The following is a 19,889-nucleotide window of genomic DNA, read 5'->3' on the forward strand; positions in this document are numbered from 1 at the left end:
ATGATTGAAGACTGAGCTGGCAAACCAAAGACTTTATTTAAAAAGAATATTTAGAATTTATTAACAGGTGATGGCAGGGAAAAGGGCATTAAGACATCCCTTCATTTCCTAGGATGAGAACTTAATGGTCAGTGGAATATGGCAGCCAAGCTCATAATTAAGGTATTATCTTGAGTCACTTGGGAACAAGTTCTCATTGAAGATGAAGCTTTGGAGGACTAGGTTGTCCTAGAATGTAGCATTAGTTGCTCGGTCTTGTCTGACTCTTTGAGATCCCATGGACTATAGCCCACCAGGCTCCTGTGTCCAGGGAATTTTCCAAGAAGAATACTGGTGTGGGTTGCCACTTCCTTCTCCAGGTTGTCCTGACATTGTTCAATTTAAGTAAACTGAAGAATATGAAAAGTTTTCATGTAAAAGCTTTTAATAACACTGGGCAACTTACAATGAAAATGGGGCACAAACTGATCTTTCAAGTTATGAACTGATACACCACCTGTCTTCATACTTTCACCACATTTCCTTGATAAATGCAAGGTGCTAAGAGAAATTTTGAAACCTTGATCCCTCGGCCTTCTCCAGAATGTTTTCCATTGTTTCTCCCTTGCCACAGAAGGGTAGCACTCTGCTCTGCTCTACCCCTTACTGAATATTGTCCCATGACTAGGATCTAAACACAACATGGTCTCAAAGGTGACATACAAAGTAAGAGTAGCAGAGAATACATTCAGAAAGAAATGGAAGAGTTTTCTAAGGAATCTCTAGGGGAGGAAAAAAAAACTACAATGGTGTGGATATGCATTTTGTACTGCTTATTCAAGGACAACTAAACATAATTTTAAATGACAAGTTAATTACTATTAGGCATCTCACTGGAGAGGCTTGATGTAATATATGAGCTAGTAGTCACTTTAACAGTTTGGTTAGCTGATGCAGTTTGGGTTTGCAAAATGTGAAAAGTGAAAATGTTAGTTGTGCAGTCATGTCCGACTCTTTGCAACACCACGGACTGTAACCTGCTGGGCTCCTCTGTCCATGGAATTCTCCAGGCAAGAATACTGGAGTAGGTAGCCATTCCCTTTCCCAGGGGATCTTTCTGACCTAAGGATCGAACCCATGTCTCCTGCACTGCAGGTGGATTCTTTGCCATCTGAGCCACCAGGGAGTTTAACACTGCCAAAGATCAAAATTCCTTTTGCAAATGTAAACTTCAAAGGCTGTAAAAGAAGAATGGATGTGAGACCCGTCACATGTGGTTCTGTAATGCTTCTGACCAGGGTCCTGAAGACTCACTTCTCTTCTGTCTCCCTCTCAACCAGGAAGAGATTGGTAAAGGGATGCCTGAAGTTCTCAGACAGAACCTTGTGGGGAGTCTATGGGGATAATTAACTATACAGAGGTGGACAGTCAAGGATAGCTGGACTCAAGTAACAGAAAAAATAAAAAGTGAGTACAGTTACCTCAAATGGCAGGTATTTGGGCTTAGTACTTAAAATTGAGAAAGATCATTTTTATAAAGATCCTTTAGTTCAGAAGCTCCAGTTGCAAAATCATAAGCAAGCCTATTAAGGTCTGCCCTGATAAGGTTTGCTAAAACATCTCACACCTGAGTCAGAGGACAGCCTGCTATACCAAAAGGGAACCTTGCAGCCATTTATTTTAGTAAATATATACTAAGAGATAGAAAATCCAGACTTTAGTAGTGGGCTATTTGATCCTGACTTTGAGCTAAAACTACTTCTCTAGGAATGTAGAAAGTGATCTGATCTTTCAGTTAGAGTGGGGTTTATGGAGTTAAGTGACAAATGGTGTTCTGCCAACATTTTACACCATAATTTGCTCAGTAAAGTCATGAATCTAACCTGAAATTGTTTCATTAAGTCCTGAGTTTAGGCAGACTCTCCACATTGGTTTCTTGACCTGTAAAGCAAGGGCTACTATGGTAAGAAGGGGGAAATACAAGGCTTTGGGGTCCTTGTTCCTTTCCAGAATAGCAAACTGAGCTCTGGTTAACATGACCATCAAAGAGCTGGGAATTTGGCAAGATGCATACTATTAACCTTTCTGTACAGGGACTTGGTCTATTCTGTGCAAAAGGCTGATGGGCCCGGGGAAAAGATGAATTATGGCAAATTTTAAAAGATGCAATTGCTGCTGCATTTCCTCACAACCAAATGTCCCCTGGATTTGGTTAAATTGCTATATTTTTAACACACCAATCTTTCAAATAATTTAGGAACGTGAACAGATTATTAAAATCTGAAAATATTTAACATTATAAATCATGTAACAGTGGAAGTGGGAAAGAAAACAAGATAAAAACATATGAAAGCATATGGATAAAGAAATGACAGTTATAATAAATAAAATTTCCATGGCTGTATACAAATGATTTTATGTATAGTATCTCATTTGACTTTGTACCAATACTATGAGAAAAATATACAGGGATTAGCATTTCCAGTTTACTGATGGACTCAGAGAGGTTAGATGAGTTGCTTCACTCCCTCCAATGGCTTGAATTATGATGCATAAATATGCTGAAGCTCCCAAATCATCTCTATCATGGATTACTGCAACAGCTTTACAACGGATCTTTGAGGCTCCTGATAAATAAACCTCTGAGGCTCCTTTTCAAACCACGTATCTAATGGATTTAGATCCATTACTCTCCAGTTCAACATCAGAGGTTTCCCATTTTGTTTCAGGCCTCCAGGATGGTACTTTGCATGGAGTAGGGGCTTCACATGAACTTGTTGAATAAATGAACAAATTACTGAACTAGTGCTGTTAACAAGTAGTTGAGCCTGAATGTGAACCTAGACCTCCATATTTTTAGAAGATACAAAGTAAAAGGTTTGGAAATTCCAAAGCCAGACACAGACTGAACATCCTAGTACATGAAAGCTACAATAGCCCAAGTTTGATCAAGGAGGGAAGTGTTAGGTCATCAAGACCTGCTAGTATTCAAAATCCAGTTTCTCTGTTGGGACCCAGTGTTCCAATATCCAAAACTACATGTAAGACATACGAACACATGGAGAATATAAAATGAAATTCAAACAGAAAAGAAATACTCAGAGGTTACTGTCAATTTTTAAAGGAAAAGGAATATTTTCTTCACATTTCCTAAGTCCTAATAATAATTGTCATCTTAAAGGAACTTGGTTTGACAGTCTGTCAGTAAGAAATCAACAACATTCCTAGATGGTAGTATCCAAAGCAATAGGTACCATCTCTAGTAAACATCTGAGCTAACTAATTGATTTCTTGCAAAAGCATGAGCTAAGAATTAGAAAATTATCAGTTCTGGATGATAACTTTCCAAATAAATATGGAAGTTTGACAGATAGCTACAAAAAAGCACAACATAAATCAAATAAAAGGGCATCTCCAAACCTAACTGATTCACAAACTACAGATAAAGGTCTGCATGGTGTGCAAAGGACCTTCCAAGAGTTGCTGGATGTTCATTAACTGCTGTGGCTGCTGACAATGATAACAATAGGAGAAGCTATTCCTTACTGCATATTTAATGTTTTGCCAGTCATGAAATAAACTCTTTCATGCATTATCTCATTTAATTCTGAACCCATTCCTGTAATACTAGGTACTATTATTGTACCTATTTCATAAATGGAGCTGAAAGAATTTAAATAATTTATATACAATCACACTAAAAAGAAGTGGTGATTTGAATCCATCTGATTGAGCTGACTCTAAAATTCGAGTTCTTAATGACCACACTATACTAATTGATTATCTCAGGTTTGTATGCATATAATTTGTCTAAGTATTTGGGATCTAACAAAGTGGCAGGCCAGGCCTCAGAGTCAAACACTAAAGATACATTCATATTCTATCTTGTCCAAAGTTTTATTTCTTTTAAGACCTATCTATACACAGTTCTTCCAAGGACTCACAGACAATAGCAAAAATATCTCACGTACACACCACTGGGTAGAAAGATGTAAGTGTTAATTATCTTGTCATTTGGAGTTGCTTTAATACGCCTCTGTATAGTTATGTGAATCTTATGTATCATTTCTTCAAGATTTTTTATAGACCACTGAGCATCTAAAGAAGAAAATGAGGGGGATGGTATAGCAAAAGACATAGAATTCTTTCTTTTAAATTAAAATAAATGTCCATGAAAAGTTTTTTGACAGATAAATTAATGCCAATCAGAAATGAAACATTAAATTCTAAATCAATGAACCTTAGGGGCTCCTCAATATATGGAGAAAAAATTTCAGTGGTAACAGGGTTATTAGAGGCACTGTCGTGCTTTACAAATGTTAGCTTCAAGCTGATCCCAATTACAAAAGGCTACTACAATATTGAATGGCTTTTCAGATAAGACACTGGCCCCTGGAACTCCTTTTGCAAAATTAACAAACTATTTGCATAGCTTCCACCTTTTCATTACATGGTCTCTCTTCTTCAATATTAACTGAAATATGGCTCTCTACTAAGGATACCAACTCACCTATAAATTATCTAAAGTAGAAACTGCTCATTCTTCCATATAAAATGAATTTCAGAATTGGGCTATAAGATGGGCATTTTCCTTATTCTCTCAGTGCTCCTCCTCGAGGCTAAAATATTTTAGCTTATCACCCTTCATCCCTCTTTACCTTTTAGCTCTATCAAAAATGCAGTTACAAGTCATTCCCAATCATTCATCAGATTTTGCTATTCAACCAATGGTCCTGGTTGTTTATTTAAATAATATTCAGAGTATACCATGCAAAATGCCAGGCTGGACGAAGCTCAACCTGGAATCAAGATTGCTGGGAGAAACATCAACAACCTCAGATATGCAGATGATACCACTCTAATGGCAGAAAGTGAAGAGGAACTAAAGAGCCTCTTGATGAGGGTGAAAGATGAGAATGAAAAAGCTGGCTTGAAACTCAACATTAAAAAAAAACTAAGATCATGGCATCCAGTCCTACCACTTCATGGCAAGTAGAAGAAGAAAAAGTGGAAGCAGTGACAGACTCTGTTTTCGTGGGCTCCAAAATCACTGTGGATGGTGGCTGCAGCCATAAAATTAAAAGACATTTGCTCCTTGGAAGGAAAGCTATGACAAACCTAGACAGTGTATTAAAAAGCACAGACATCACTTTGCTGACAAAAGTCTGCATAGTCAAAGCTATGATGTTTCCAATTGTCATGTATGGCTGTGAGAATTGGATCATAAAGAAGGCTGAGTGCTGAAGAATTGATGCTTTTAAACTGTGGTGTTGGAGAAGACTCTTGAGAGTCCCTTGGACAGCAAGGAGATCAAACTAGTCAATCCTAAAGGAGAGCAACCCTGAATATTCATTGGAAGGACTGACGGTGAAGCTGAAGCTCCAATACTTTGGCCATCTGATTCAAAGAACCAACTCGTTGGAAAAGTCCCTAATGCTGGGAAAGATTGAAGTCAAAAGGAGAAAAGGGCAATAGAGGATGAAATGATGAGACAGCATCACTGGACTCAATGGGCATGAAGCTGAGCAAACTCTGGGAGACAATGAATAACAGAGGAGCCTGGAGTGCCACAGAAAGAGTCAGACACAACTTAGTGACTGAACAATGACAGCAACAACAATTGGTTGTTTTTCTCCCTTGTATTTATATCATAGTGAGGTTCTACTATTCCTCAGGACTCAGAAAAGGATAACTTCATATCTAACATTAAGAATCAATTTTGACTGGTTTATCAAATCATGTTTTCATTCTCCTGGGGAATAATTGGTTAAGACAGAAGCAGGTGAAATGATTTTGGCTAACTAGATGCAAGGAATCCAGTGAATGACTTCTGGAAAAAATTCTAAGGCTGCTGGATATTATCATGCCTGGATGCAATCCCTGGAATTGTACTTATTTCTGAATGATGAGATTATGATAATTTTTTGTACTTTTTTACCCTGGAAATTTAAAAACACAGATATTACTTCCAAAAACATATAAATTAAAAAACAAAACCTTGAAAAGATATTCACTTAATTCCACCATGGAATTTACTTAATGTCAGGACAAAATTCACCTAATTTCATGAAGGAGTAATAGGAAGAAGACTCATCTTCCCACTGCACACACATATACACACAAAAGCCTGGAAAACTGTCCAAAGCATCTGAAAGAATGGTTTTAGATATTAGATAACAATCAATGCAGGGCTGTGATCCCTGAAAGAAAGGAAAGCATGTCTAGCAGCAGTTTCTAGGTATGATGCACAGTGGGAAAAGGGAGGGAACCCAAACAAGCATGCGAGTCTGAGATCAAAAGTCAGAGACTGTAGTCCAGGATGCAAAGGCAACTAGTATATGCAGTGCCAATAACCATGTGGAGGAAGCTGCAAGAGGAAAACTACAAAAGGGTCCCACTGAATACCTGGCTGAAGATTAATATGTACCTGTATGAGAAGAAACTACCCAAGGCTGGGGAAAGAATTATAAGAAAGAAATAGGCAGAATAATTTGTGGAGTTCTTATACAGCTAGGCATACTTTGGGTTTCCACCAGCCAGAGTTGAAATATCTTCAGATACTTGGGGTAATAGGGTAGAATCCTTCAAAGGGCATTGCTTTAGATTTGGGGTTAAATCTGACAGAGACCAAAGGTTGCTCTAGACCCAATATAAATGAAAAACAAATCTCAAAAGTATCTAAACAAGTAATGTGATTCTAGGTCAGAACAAAATCTAGCACTATCTGAAGGAGTACAACAAAATAAAGTAAGCAACAGCATAAAACTTTACATGTCATATACCAGGTTCCTCCATGTGGTCTGTCCACACGAGCTGGTTTAGGCTTCCTCACAGCACAGACACCTCAGGGTAGACGGACGTGCTACACAGCAGCTGAGAACATGGAGGCTGCACTGTCTTTTATGATCCAGCCACAAAAGCCACTTTTGCCACATTCTGTGGGTTACAATCAAGTCACAAGCTTGCCCAGATTCAAGAGAAGGGGAATTAGATGTTGATTATTTTTTCAATTAAATAATTTTGAATATGTGTACAATATTGTGCACTTCCCTCTAACAGAATCAATTCTTAGTAATGTCAAAATTCTACAAAAAGATGTGAGAAAAGAGATCCTGTGGTTTACATCTTTGAACAATGTAATCTTCACTGCAGAACTGGGGTGACAGGTAGTATAATTTCCTTCCAACTTGAAAAAACAACTTTTAAATGTGGTGATTTTCTAGTGACAAATTTTTTCAACTTCCATTTGTTTGAAAATGGCATATTTTACCTTTATCTTTGAAGGGTATTTTTCACAAGAAAAAGAATTTTTGAGTTAACGTTAATGGACTTTTTCTTCTTCTCTCAGTATTGTAAAGATGTTCTTCTACTGCTTTCTGGATTGCATTGTTCCTAACTCTTACCATTGTTCTTTATTATGTAATGTGTATTTTTTTTAGGCTTGTCTCTTAGCTCTTTTATTATTTATTTATTCATTCATTTATTTATATTAGTTGGAGACTAATTACTTTACAATATTGTAGTGGTTTTTGCCATCCATTGACATGAATCAGCCATGGATTTACATGTGTTCCCCATCCTGAAGCCCCCTCCCACCTCCCTCCCCATCCCATCCCCCTGGGTCATCCCAGTGCACCAGCCCTGAGCACTTGTCTCATGCATCAAACCTGGACTGGCGATCTGTTTCACAATTGATAATATACATGTTTCAATGCTATTCTCTCAGATCATCCCACCCTCGCCTTCTCCCACAGAGTCCAAAAGTCTGTTCTATACATCTGTGTCTCTTTTTCTGTCTTGCATGTGGGGTTATCATTACCATCTTTCTAAATTCCATATATATGCGTTAGTATCCTGTATTGGTGTTTTTCTTTCTGGCTTACTTCACTCTGTATAATGGGCTCCAGTTTCATCCACCTCATTAGAACTGATTCAAATGTATTCTTTTTAATGGCTGAGTAATACTCCATTGTGTATATGTACCACAGCTTTCTTATCCATTCATCTGCTGATGGGCATCTAGGTTGCTTCCATGTCCTGGCTATTATAAACAGTGCTGCAATGAACATTGGGGTACATGTGTTAATGTGTATTTTCTTCTACTTTTAAGATTTTCTCTTTTATTGCTATTTTTAGCAGTCTGACCATAATGTACCTGGGTGTGGCTATACATTTGTCTTGCTAAAAAATTTGTTAAGTTCTTTAAATCAGTGAGTTAACACTATTTTTTTTATTAAACCTGGAAAAGATTTCAGCTACAGTCATTCCACCTTTTCCTTTATATTATTGACTATATTCTGTTTTCTAAAGGACCTGTCCACTATTTTCAACAATTGTATCATCAATGAGTCTATTTCTATTTTTCATTTTTTCCTGTTATGGGTCATATTTTCCTACATATTTGTTTGTCATATTTTAGGGTTTAAAATTTTTTAATGTTTATCTTATTCTTTGGTTGCACTGGGTCTTCATTGCTGCTCACGGGCTTTCTGTACTTGCAGAGTGGGGGCTAATCTCCAGTTGCAGTGAGTGGGCTTCTCATTCCAGTGGCTTCTCTTGTGCACAGGCTCTAGGCACACAGGCTTCAGTAGTTGCAGCATGCAGGCTCAGTAGTTGCAGCCTGCTGGTTCTAGGGCACATGGGCTTCATTAGTGGTGGTTTACAGACTTTTAGTTGCTCAGCGGAATGTAAAATCTTCCTGGACCGGGAATTGAACCTGCGTTTTCTGCATTGGCAGGTGGATTCTTATCCACTGTACCACCAGGGAAGTCCCAAATTTCAGTTTTTTGATGTGAAACTGTAGATGCTAGATGGTGGGAATCTGAAAACTTTTTCATGTTCCTCTTCCTTCAAAGGCTCTTGAATGTTTTGGCAGGCAGTTATTTTACTGGTGGATTACCTTCATCTTGTTATTAGTCTTGTTATTAGGCTTTATTAGGGTGGATCAAGATTAGCTCTTACTCCAGAGCTTGAGAAGCATTCTTAATGCCTAACTTCCAAGGGTATTACTGAAGGTACAGTATGTTAAGGTGGTCTTTCCGCTCGGTTGGTCAGAATTCCAGTGCTTCCCAGCACTCTGTGACATCTGCCATTCCTACTCAGCTCATAGCTCCTTAGTGTCCTTAGTGGCGATTCTCTGCTAAGCCTCCCAGAGTTTTACACCACACCTGGCAACTTAGTTTTTGATCAAAGACTCAAGGGATCTCCAATGCATATTTCTAGAGCTATTTCTCTAAACAACTTCTTGCTCTATGGTACCTTGGTCCATAAACCTAAGCTAAGCTGTCTCAGCAGTCCTATATGCCAATCTCTGGGTATTCTCCTATGTAAAACACAGATTTTTATAGGGGTTCTACTTTTCTGTACTGTCTCTGGATAGTGCCCTTAGACAGAAAACAAGAGCAAATGTCAAGGTTACCTTGTGCATTTCCCCTTTGAAGGATCATAGTCGTGTGCTGTCTGCTGTCTAATGCGTGAAAAAGGTTTCTTCATACAGTTAATCCAATTTTAGAACTGTTTGGCAAAAGGGTGACTTTGATAGCTGTTACTCTGTGATGCTGAAACTGGAAGTCTTATTTAATTAATTAAAAATAGCATAGCCTTAATTTCCAGCCATCAAAAGTCAACCAAGAGGCGGAATTCCCTGGCAGTCCAGTGGTCATGACTCCACGCTCCCACTGCAGGGGACCCAGGTACAATACCTGGTTGGAGAACTAAGATCCTGCTGTTGCGTGGTGCATTTAAAAAAGAAAAAAAAAAGTGTCCACCAAAGGAAACCACTAAGCAGTAGAAAAATAAAAAGGTGAGGCAGAAATATTAGTACACTTATGTAATTTTTCACTATTTTAATTTTTTTAGAAACAGAAGTTTCCAGAAGTCATATCACTTTAGTTCATTTTCATTTCTCACCAATGGCACAGTGAACACTGCAGCACTTTTCATCCCTTCCTTCTTTGCTAACCAAAGCCTGATTTCATGTTTAATTCCAAGTAGATGATTCATGATAAATGAACTATGTCAGGAATGATGCTTTTCTTTCACTCTGCCAGATACTCAATCCCTCAGCCTCCCTGAAAGCTGGAGGTGACCATACAACTATATGTATTTTTTGCATTTAATGAATAATTTATTTATTTATGAAACTAGATTAGAATCTGGACTGTGATAAATCTACTAATTACACATGAAAATAAGACTCATTCACTTCTTCAATATTATACAACTATATTTTGATCAACGAGACATACAGGAAAGTTTGTTAGGGGTTTACTGAAAAGATTTTAATTTTTTAAATAAATAAATAAATAAAAAAGACTAGGTGATCTTGGCACCTTTTTCGTCCATTGAATGTGAGTCCTTTCTGACTATAATATATATGAGGAGAAAAACTCTATATTCCTAAGTATGACAGAGGAGAGGGAACAAAAGAGCCTGGGTCCTTGATGACATCACTGAGCAACTAAATTAGTATAGCAACCCACTGCCTCTGAAAAAATTAAAACCTATTTAACTACTCTGTCTAAGGTTTTCTCTTTCTACCTGTCATAGAAAGCATTTCTGACTGATAAATGCATACACCACTTGTTCTTTAGACTAAGAAGAGTTTGAACATAAGATGAAAAAATAATTTTAAACTACAAGATAAAAAGCAAATGGTTGAGAACTGCATTCTTTTGAAGTCTATGAACTAATCAGGTTTCCTTTGATGTGTATGAAATACATGTTTGCCTTGTATTCCCCTTTAGACTTCCATGTGGCCAGGGGTCTTTTTTCTATATGTAGGCCTAGGCACTTTTGGGTGTTCAAATTAGCTTGCTGACAGACTCTTACTTTTAGACCTACAAATTATTTTTTTCACTTAGATATTCTTTGACTCCATTAAGACCACGACCCCACAGACCTAAAACTTTTTTCCTGCAGAAGTAAAACAAATAAAGAGATGGTTTACTGTCTTACGTTCACATTCTATGACATCCAAGTTGAACTGCTGTAATGCTCCCAAGGTGAGCTGCCTTACTTCAGCTTCCAGCAAAAGCTGCATCAGAGATGTGGCTAAATGCTTGCAAGCTGACATACATGCTGTCTGGGCGACCTTTCCCTGAAATACAAGAAAGCAAATCTTAAGGTTGATGGATTAAAATGAAATTCCAACAAAAATTAAAATCATTTACTTTTCAATTGGGAATTTCTTTCAAGGTTTTCTCCATCATGATAATCCTTCCTTTCAAATAATTTTGAAATTAATAGCACCTGATGGCAAACATCTTAAATATTAGTTCCATTACCATTAGTCATGTCACTATAATACTCAGCTAAAATTCATAAAGCCCAGCTCTTCATTCACAACATGTTTTTTCCCCTAAATCAACAACAGAGAAACAATACTCAAAATCTTAATTAAACTGAGAAGGAATGTTTCCAGAGAGGATAAATTTCAGCAATCCATTCAAAACTACTGTAGTTCTTAAAGAGCAAATGAAAACAATTTCCTAACTTATCTGGAAACCAAAGTGTTTACTACTTTATGATTTAACACATATAAAATGGAAAGAATGGTTTAAAACAAAAAAGTTTTCTGAAAAAATTAACAAAAGAGTAAATTTTATCAAAAAATAAGCACTGAAGTTTATGAGCACACACTCTAAGCTAATTTTTAAAACACTGATATTAAAATTAGTTATTTGCTATTTCTTTAAAAGATTCATTTTTACACTAGTGAATTATATTTCAGTCCCATGTCTGAGTTATACAGTATGGAGGACATATCCATTTCTTCCCCAGATGTATATTCATTTTATTTCTGCTATTTATCATTTGCTCTGAAAAACCTAATAAGTTTTTAAAAGTCTGACTCCTTATATTACTCAGTGGAGCCTTCTTTTTTGAAATAATGAAGTATTTCAGTCATACAGAAAAATATATATAATTTTATGACAAGCACACATATCCACTAAACATTAGAAATATAGTCAACACCCCTATATGGCCTCCTTAAATAATTTTCTTCCCTCTCCCCAGAGGTGACCATTTCTTGTGTTAAGTATACTATTTGTATTATAAAAATACTATATGACAAGTATATAATAAGAAACAACATCTTATTTTATGTATTTGGAACTTTCTATTATTACACAGGATATCCTTCTACAACTTGTTCTTTTAGTTCAATGTTATGAATGTGAATTTTTTTTTAAATGAAATACATGTGGTTGTAGTTTATTCCTTTAATTATTCCACAGTATTCTATTTTAGGACCATACCATAATTCATTTGTCCATTCTTCTGTTGTTGATGGTTTATGTTTTTTTTTCTTTTGCTATTATACCAGATTCTGACTATAGTTTTCTCATATATATATATACATATATTTTTTTTTTTTTTCACATGTTTCTCTGGGCCAAGGCCTTCTACAAAAGTTGTTGCTGTTGTCTAGCCGCTAAGTTATGTCTGACTCTTTTGCGACCTCGTGGACTATAGCCCTCCAGACTTCTCTGTCCATAGGATTTCCCAGACAAGAATACTGGAGTGGGTTGCCATTTCCTTCTCCAGGGGATCTTCAGAACCCAGAGATTGAACCCCTTTCTACTGCATTGGCAGGCAGATTCCTTACCGCTGAGCCACCAGGGAAGCCCCTTCTACAAAAGTAGCAGGCTTTAAATTGAACAAATAGAACAAACAATACCACAATGAAGTTTTAAATTTGCATGCCTTTTTATATACTTCGAATAATTCCTTTAAGGTTATTTCTTGAATCTACTAGAATGAGAGTGATTCATAATGTACATGTGTATATATGAAGAGGAACACGGGTAGAAGCCAGATTTCCAAATACCTAACTATAAATAGCTCTGCCTACGGTATGTTCTGATTTACAATGTTCCTAGATATTTCTGAGTGTCACTTAGTTGCATAATCACCAGCATGAGTACTGTAACAATTTTTTCCACAATTAAATACGAGATATTTTATGATTTCTAAGTCTGGCTTCTACCTTTGAGAAAGTTAAAAAAAAACAAAAAAAAAACAGAAATTTTCTAAATTTTATTTGATTAAAAATTATTTTATAGAATAAAAGATAACTAATAAACAGTGACATTACACATTCTAAAAATGTTCCTCCTCTAGATGGTTCTGTTTGTACGTTCTGAAGACCCACACTCTGTAGGTGATTTAAGACAACAAATGGAAATACTTAAGTTAGGGAATAGAGACCAAGTCAGAATGAGGCAATGGAAGCATAAAGTAGCCTAAAGAGAAAAGTCACAAAAAGAAATCCACATTAAATGGCATGCTGGCAACCTAGAACAGGTGCCACCAAGAAGCCATATAATTCAACACAGTTGTTGGGCTATGTCCCATGTGAACACTCAGGGGTGGCAGGTCAAAGCTGTGAGGAGCCCAGTGACTTTTCCACAAGGACAGCGGGAGTGCAGTGAAGGAATCAGGATAGACTAAAATGTAAGTCCAGAGATAACACTGCAAATCAGAAGGCAGAGAAAAGGGAAAGACACTCTGTCTTAGGCAGCTGACAGCTTACGTTACTTCACTTAATTCTCCCAATCACTCCAAGAATTTGGCATTATTCCTTTCTTATAGATGAATAAACCTCACTTCTCTGTAATGTTAAGAAATTTAGACAAACTAATACAGCTATTTATTAACTTCTACCCAATCCTAAATCTGTATCTTTCCAGTAAATCATCACCTAAAAAGCAACAGTAAATCTTACACTGTCTTACACTGGAACAGTTGGGCAGAAACAGGTTCAGATAATAACAGGGTTGACAGGTTATCTAAGACATAAAAACTAGGTCCAAACAGGTAGGACAGTAGTAGCTCAGGAGCCAACTCTTCAAATACTGAGTATCTGCTGGGGCATGCTTTTTAACTTGAAGTCCAAAATAATTATCTAGGCCAAGACAGATATTTAAAGGTCCTAACAAACTGAACAAGAAGATGTTATAAAAATTAAAGAGCTAAAAGTCCAATTAAGCTGGAGGCTGAGAAGATAATATTTGTAAAGCTTGTTTCGAGCAGTCAAAACAGATTGCCAAAGAGAAGCAAAACTGATCTAATAAAATTAAAATAAGATAGCTCACAATCAGAAAGATAAAGGTTTGAATTTTTATGTCCATCACTGATTGGAAGTGTAATTTAGGACAAGTTAGTTGATACTTTAAATGCACTATTTATCTAAAAATATTAAACAGCTTATCAACTTTAGCATTAACATGAAACAAATCTATCAGTTTATATCAATAGAGCCAACAGCACTTATACTTCACCATATGCTATATACTACCTTAACATACTGAATTACTTAACTGTCCTCCAATCACTTTCCACCATATTTCCTCCCACTCAAGCTAATTCCTTATTTCCAAACATAGTGATAATTGCAGAAATGTATATTTTCATTGTTAAACAAATTTCTAATTATAGAAAGCATTTTGGAGCTTTGCTAATTCACAGTCTGCTATTCATTCCCCCATTCCCCTTTTTACTTCTGGTTTCCATTACTACCACAGTATCCATAGGTTTTCTAAGAAAGGATAAACAGAGACTCAGGCAATAATAATCAAAGCATTAAGCAATAAAAATTGGTGCTGTCACCCTCTTTATTAAGTAATCTGCTTATGAAGTAGATTCTTTCTAGGAATGAACTGCCAAACTCTAGGACAGGATAAAAATCTGGAACATAAGAAAACTTAATCTGACCAAAACTGCCTTTGGATACCCCCAGGAACAGTTTCAAATCAGTGATAATCAAAACTAGGTTATGTCTTATGAAGCTATGATAGTCTTAGTATACAGAGACTACCCATGAATAGAAACAGAATGCCAGAGAAGATGAAAAATGACCTAAGCATTATCATCATATTTTGAATATATGAGGAACCTGGGATGCAGGAGATTTGAGTCACACAGTCATAAAAAGCTGTATAGGCAACACATACTGCCTCTTAATGCAGCTACAATATTTCCGTATTCCAAGACAGTCAATAAATATCAACTAAATGAACTGAAAGTCAATTACCAAAGGACTTAAATAGTTCATACTACTTCTCAATTCAGTTAAAATACCTTTAAAAAAAAAAGTTTTGGGAAACCAAGAAGAGTACATTGGTGAAAATTCATATTGTTAATTCAAAGTCAGGCTTGTTACCATACTGAGGACCATCGCTGGGCATAAGTCAAGATCTGTGATAATGTGTTTTTTATTTTCACCATGGAGCTCTTTAGTAACCAAATCAACCCACTTACTTCAAAAATACATGCAGATTTATATCATCTAATTTGAATTATTCCATCTACCTCCTATTCTCTATTTACAGTCTCACTTGTACCATAAAACTTTGCACTAAATGATTTACTGCAGTGTCATTTCATGCATCTACATTTCCTTGAAATTTATGTGATTTGCAAGGAAAGAAACTATGGTATTTAAAATTTTGGTATATCTAAATGAAGCAATAGTTCTAGACTGCAAAGTAGGTGCACACTGCCATCCAACTTTATGCTTTGGGGCTATCTCATTCTCTTCTACAAAAAGGGAGATACCACACACTGTTTCATACATAGATATAACTAAACACAACTAAGAAAAATGTATAGGAATCTCACAAATTTCAAAGAAATACAGAAAGCTTAGTATTCATAACTTTCAATTATGACGTACTTCAATTATACAATACTAAGTGCTATGTCATAGTAGTAAATATGAGTGAGTAGAGGTGAACAGTTTAGAGAAAGCATCATTACCCACAGTATCACCACAAACCCTACCACCATCACCAGAGTAGCTGCTTCCATATATTGAGCACTGACTACGTGCCAAGTGTTTTGAAAATATTTTCTCATATAATTCTCACAAGAACCCCATGAGGTATTTAACCCTCTCTTTATAGATAAGGGTAGAGAAGTTAAGCCATATGAAAACACCTTGTAAGTTGTGGACCAAAGATATGAATTCAGCCTTGTCAAACTCCAAAGGCTCTTATCATTTGATTTTGCTTCCCAGTAAAAGTCCTTGTGATACTTGCTATACTGTCTTTCTGTAGTTTTGAGACTGTGGGTAAGGGAATAAAGAGGACAAGAAGAAAACTTTTTTCCCTCCTTTCTCCATCTAAGAAAGTGTCCAAAGAACACCGGATTCACAGAGGTTTAGAATGAACCCCAAGCACAGCTCTCTGTCAACCTACTGGGATCAGATCTGAGCTCCGATCATCAAGAATCTTAACTACCTGACTTTAAGTGGTCAAAGCCAAATTTCTCTTTCTGTGGATAATCTTAAGTTTTAAAGTAAGGAATGCTTAAAGAAGGCGAGGAACTATTCTGCGAAAGAGCTGTCTTTTCACACCAACTTTCTTCTCTGCTCTCTGAGTAACACTCCATTGCTTACTGTATGATGTGTCAAATTTTATCTCTCTCTAGTTATTTAATGAGTTATTTCACCATGAAAGAGAAAGGTTCAGACACAGAAACTGTTCTAGCAAGGCAAGTAAGGACTACTCAGAGAGAAGTAAATCCACCCTATACATTGCTCATTCTTTCTGTGTACCGAACCTCTAATTCCTTAGCCTTCTGCCCTGACCACGACTGTAGACGGTTTCCTCTGGCTGTCCTTTCTTCACTGAACAAGGAAGCTGTCTTGTTTCTTTTTCCTCAGTATGCCATAGACATGGGTATGGCCGCTTCATTCCCAGAGCACTACACTTCCTATTTACTTAGAATGGATATTCTACAAGCCACATTCAGAGAGCAGAGATCTGGATCGACCCATATGTTCCTGTTATCTGATACCCACGTTTTGAACTTTGTTTCCTATGTGCTGCAGAAACCCTATGGCAAAGTCTTTACATCTAAACCATCTTAAAAATCACATATCCTGTCCAAGTAGTTTTTTGCACAATGGTATCCATGTCTTAGGAAGGATTATAGTCCTATTTAAAGAGCATTCTCAAATTCAATTAGAGAATCTATGTAAATATCCATTAATCAAAATATTCACAAAGCCCTATTTTAGATAAACAAATATTCCCTAACAACTAAAGAAAATGAAGCCCAAGGGTGATAGTTAAAATATCCTAGGCAAGGTAGGTGGTGTTATTTGATGACATTAGTAGAGTCTACAATGAGATGGTGAACCTCTAGTAAATCAAAAATAAGAAAAACACAACAGAAAGTAAATAAGGGGAAATAATCCCTAATCAATTTCTCATGAAAAAATTAATAAATTCAAATGAAAAAGCAGAGTCAAAAGAAAACTAGGATGTAGATGGAAGGAGGTGTCAGAAGAGGGATGTAATAGATGCCATAAACCTGGTTCTCAGACTCACCCACCTGTTTCACTCTTATTCTCAGTCATTTTTCAAGAAAGACAAGAAACTATTTAAAAACACTTTTTGCTATCCATGGTTTTACTGAGGTATGATCACAAAGAGTACATATGGAGATCTTAAGAATAAACAGCTTGGTGACCTTTGTTATACAGTCACTCAGTTGTGTATGACTCTGCAACCCCATAGACTGCAGCACACCAAGTTTCCCTGCCCATCCCCAACTCCTAGAGCTTGCTCAAACTCATGCCCATCGAGGACGACCATTTCATCCTCTGTGGTCCCCTTCTCTTCCAGTTTTCAATCTTTCCCAGCATCAGGGTCTTTTCCAATGAGTCAGTACTTTGCATCAGATGACCAAAGTATTGGAGCTTCAGCTTCACCATCAGTCCTTCCAATAAATATTCAGGATTGATTTCTTTTCAGTTCAGTCACTCAGTTGTGTCTGACTCTTTGAGACCCCATGAACCGCAGCACGCCAGGTCTCCCTGTCCATCACCAACTCCTGGAGTTTACCCAAACTCATATCCATTGAGTCAGTGATGCCATCCAACCATCTCATCCTCTGTCATCCCCTTCTCCTTCTGCCCTCAGTCTTTCCCAGCATCAGGGTCTTTTCCAATGAGTCAGCTCTTCGCATCAAGTGGCCAAAGTATTGGAGTTTCAGCTTCAACATCAGTCCTTCCAATGAACACCCAGGACTGATCTCCTTTAGGATGGACTGGTTGGATCTCCTTGCAGTCCAAGGGACTCTCAAGAGTCTTCTCCAACACCATAGTTCAAAAGCATCAATTCTGCACTCAGCTTTCTTTACAGTCCAACTCTCACATCCATACATGACTACTGGAAAAACCATAGCCTTGACTAGACGGACCTTTGTTGACAAAATAATGTCTCTGCTTTTTAATATGCTGTCTAGGTTGGTCATAACTTTCCTTTCAGGGAGTAAGTGTCTTTTAATTTCATGGCTGCAATTACCATCTGCAGTGATTTTAGAGACCCCAAAATAAAATCAGCCACTGTTTCCCCATCTATTTGCCATGAAGTGATGGGACTGGATGCCATGATCTTAGTTTTCTGAAAGTTGAGCTTTAGGCCAACTTTTTCACTCTCCTCTTTCATTTTCATCAAGAGGCTTTTTAGTTCTTCTTCACTTTCTGCCATAAGGGTGGTGTCATCTGCATATATGAAGTTATCGATATTTCTTCCGGCAATCTTGATTCCAGCTTGTGCTTCTTCCAGCCCAGTGTTTCTCATGATGTACTCTGCATATAAGTTAAATAAGCAGGGTGACAATATACAGCCTTGATGTACTCCTTTTCCTATTTGGAACCAGTCTGTTGTTCCATGTCCAATTCTAACTGTTGCTTCCTGACATGCATACAGGTTTCTCAAGAGGTGGGTCAGGTGGTCTAGTATCCCCATCTCTTTCAGAATTTTCCACAGTTTATTATAATTCACACAGTCAAAGGCTTTGGCATAGTCAATAAAGCAGAAATAGATGTTTTTCTGGAATTCTCTCGCTTTTTCGGTGATCCAGCAGATGTTGGCAATTTGATTTCCTTTAAGATTGACTGATTTGATCTCTTTGCAGTCCAAGGGACTCTCAAGAGTCTTCTCCAACACCACAGTTCAAAAGCATCAATTCTTCGATGCTCAGTCTTCTTTATGGTACAAGTCTTACATCCATATATGACTACTGGAGAAATCATAGCTGTGACTATATGGAACTTTGTCAGCAAAGTAATGTCTCTGCTTTTTAATACGCTGTCTAGGTTTGTCATAGCTTTCCTTCCAAGGAACAAGCATCTTGGTAATTTCATGGCTGCAGTCAACTTCTGAAGTGATTTTGGAGCCCAAGGAAATAAAGTCTGTCACTGTTTCCATTGATGACCTTTACGTGTAAAACCCTCTAAAACTGACATCCAGATCAAGATGTGAAATATTTCCATAAAATGTGAAAGTTTTTCATGCCCCTTTAAAATCAGTAGATCCACTGACACCATGAGGTAACTTTTCTAAAACCCACTGATACGTTTTGTCTGTTTCTTAAACTTCATACATTAAAAAAAAAAAAACAAACCCTACAGGTATGAATAAATCACAATTTGTTTATTCATTTTTCCTATTGATATCAATTTGGTTTATTTCTATGTAGGCACTATTATGAATTGTCTTTTAAAATATTGCTATGATTTATGTCAAGGAGTGTTCTTTTTTTTAAGATTTATTTACTTACTTATACTTGGCTGTACTTAGTCTTCATGGCTATGCATGCGCTTTCTCTAGTTGTGAGGACAACTCTTTGATGCAGTGCTTGGGCTTCTCGTTGCAGTGGCTTCTCTTATTGTGGAGCACAGGCTCCAGGGCACACAGGCTTTAGCAGTTGTGAAATAAGGGCTCAGTAGTTGTGGCCTGTGGGCTTTAGAGCACTGGTTCAGTTCTTGTGGCACACAGGATTAGCTGCTCCCTGGCATGTGGGATCTTCCCAGAGCAGGGATCGAACCTGTGTCCCCTGCATTGGCAGGTGGATTCTTAACCACTGGATCACCAGGGAAGCCCCATGAATAG

At 37.1% G+C, this 19,889-nt stretch overlaps 1 protein-coding gene across 2 annotated transcripts in view; it reads right to left on the reverse strand.

Moving 5' to 3' along the window:
• EXOC6B (exocyst complex component 6B) overlaps nt 1-19,889 on the reverse strand; it is a 664,516-nt gene that overhangs the window by 187,936 nt on the left and 456,691 nt on the right. For both annotated transcript variants that reach the window (XM_043918361.1, XM_043918362.1), the window contains exon 19: nt 10,936-11,077. In XM_043918361.1, the coding sequence (XP_043774296.1) occupies nt 10,936-11,077 (142 nt within the window). The remainder of the gene's footprint in view (nt 1-10,935; nt 11,078-19,889) is intronic.

Source organism: Cervus elaphus, chromosome 11 (assembly GCF_910594005.1).
Source record: "Cervus elaphus chromosome 11, mCerEla1.1, whole genome shotgun sequence".
NCBI lineage: Eukaryota > Metazoa > Chordata > Mammalia > Artiodactyla > Cervidae > Cervus > Cervus elaphus.